The sequence below is a fragment of the Mus caroli genome, chromosome 9 (assembly GCF_900094665.2).
Source record: "Mus caroli chromosome 9, CAROLI_EIJ_v1.1, whole genome shotgun sequence".
In the NCBI taxonomy this organism is placed as follows: Eukaryota; Metazoa; Chordata; class Mammalia; order Rodentia; family Muridae; genus Mus; species Mus caroli.
In genome coordinates, this window is record NC_034578.1 from 86,026,514 (window position 1) to 86,027,709 (window position 1,196).

A 1,196-nucleotide genomic window follows, 5' to 3' on the forward strand; every position below is an offset into this window, starting at 1 on the left:
GAGATGTGGGCTGCGCTGCCGCTGCTGTGCGCTGGGGCCTGGCTGCTGAGTACTGGGGCCACCGCCGAGCTGACCGTGAACGCCATAGGTACGAGGGAGAAAGTGGGGCGCAGAGCTCCGGGGGCACCGGAGGGGNAACGGGGAGNTTCGGGCTAGTCTCGGGGGACACGCGTCTTGCGTGATCCGAGGAACAGGCTGGCAGGTACCCAGAGTCCTTTTGGCTCAGATCTAGATACAGACTTCTGCCGGACAGCTGAGGGCACAAAACTTTCCTGTCCCACCACGGGAGGGAGCGGGACATTCCAGCCTGTACTTTCCGTGGACTTGGCCTCCCCGGGGATCGCCCTGCCTGGGTTATTAGTCCGACTGTGCCATGCTGGGGTGACTCCCTGCCCTGCGGAACATGGGGCACCCACAGCAGTTTTAACCCTAGCGTCTGTGGTGTGCCTGGAAAAANCTGGCTCGGGAAAGTCGCCTCAACTCTTGGNAAAGTGCGACCGCAGGAGACTAGTAAATATTTTACTGTGTACAACGTTGGTCTCTGTAGCAACTCCTAAAGGCTCGCTGTGGGACGAATGCAGCTACGGGTAGCTGGTTCTAATAGATGTTTATTTATGGACAGTGAAAACAGAAGTTAAATGATTTTCAGGCGCAACTGTTCTCCCCCACCACCACCAACAACAACAACAACAACCACCCTGTGCACGTGCCAGCCATTTTTAAGTGTACAAAGCCAGTCAATCAAAGCCCCTGGCTAAGAGTAGATGGTGGTCTGGGGTTTCCTAGCCCTGCTGACGGTCCTTCGGCAGGACACACAAAACTTCCTTTTAAAAAATGATTTTATTAGTATATATTAATTGTACCTAATAATAAGTTTCATTATTACATTTTCATGAGTGTTTATAATATATCCTGATCGTATTTCAGCCTTCATTACCCTCTGTTATTCCCCCTCCCATTTCTACTTCCTCTTCCCAGCTTGTCTCTTTTCTTTCTTTTTGGTTTTGTAACTCACTGGAACTAGAGCTTTCAGAAAGAGAGATAAATGCCACGTAGCAAATTCATATTGCTGTGCTGACTTGGGTCTCTGGGGATCTCCCGGGGCAGCGTGGAGACATCCCAAACGATCCGGACCCAGACTGTATCAGCGAAATCAGTCTAGAAAGTTACTCTCCCTCTCTCTCCCTCTCCCTCTC

General features: G+C 51.3%; 1 protein-coding gene across 1 annotated transcript in view; it reads left to right on the top strand.

Annotated features, from left to right (window-relative positions):
* Window positions 1-3: 3 nt before the first annotated feature.
* Window positions 4-1,196, top strand: part of Ctsh (cathepsin H) — a 20,752-nt gene continuing 19,559 nt past the window's right edge. Inside the window, exon 1 of the mRNA XM_029481976.1 lies at window positions 4-88. Coding sequence (XP_029337836.1) covers window positions 4-88 — 85 coding nt within the window. The remainder of the gene's footprint in view (window positions 89-1,196) is intronic.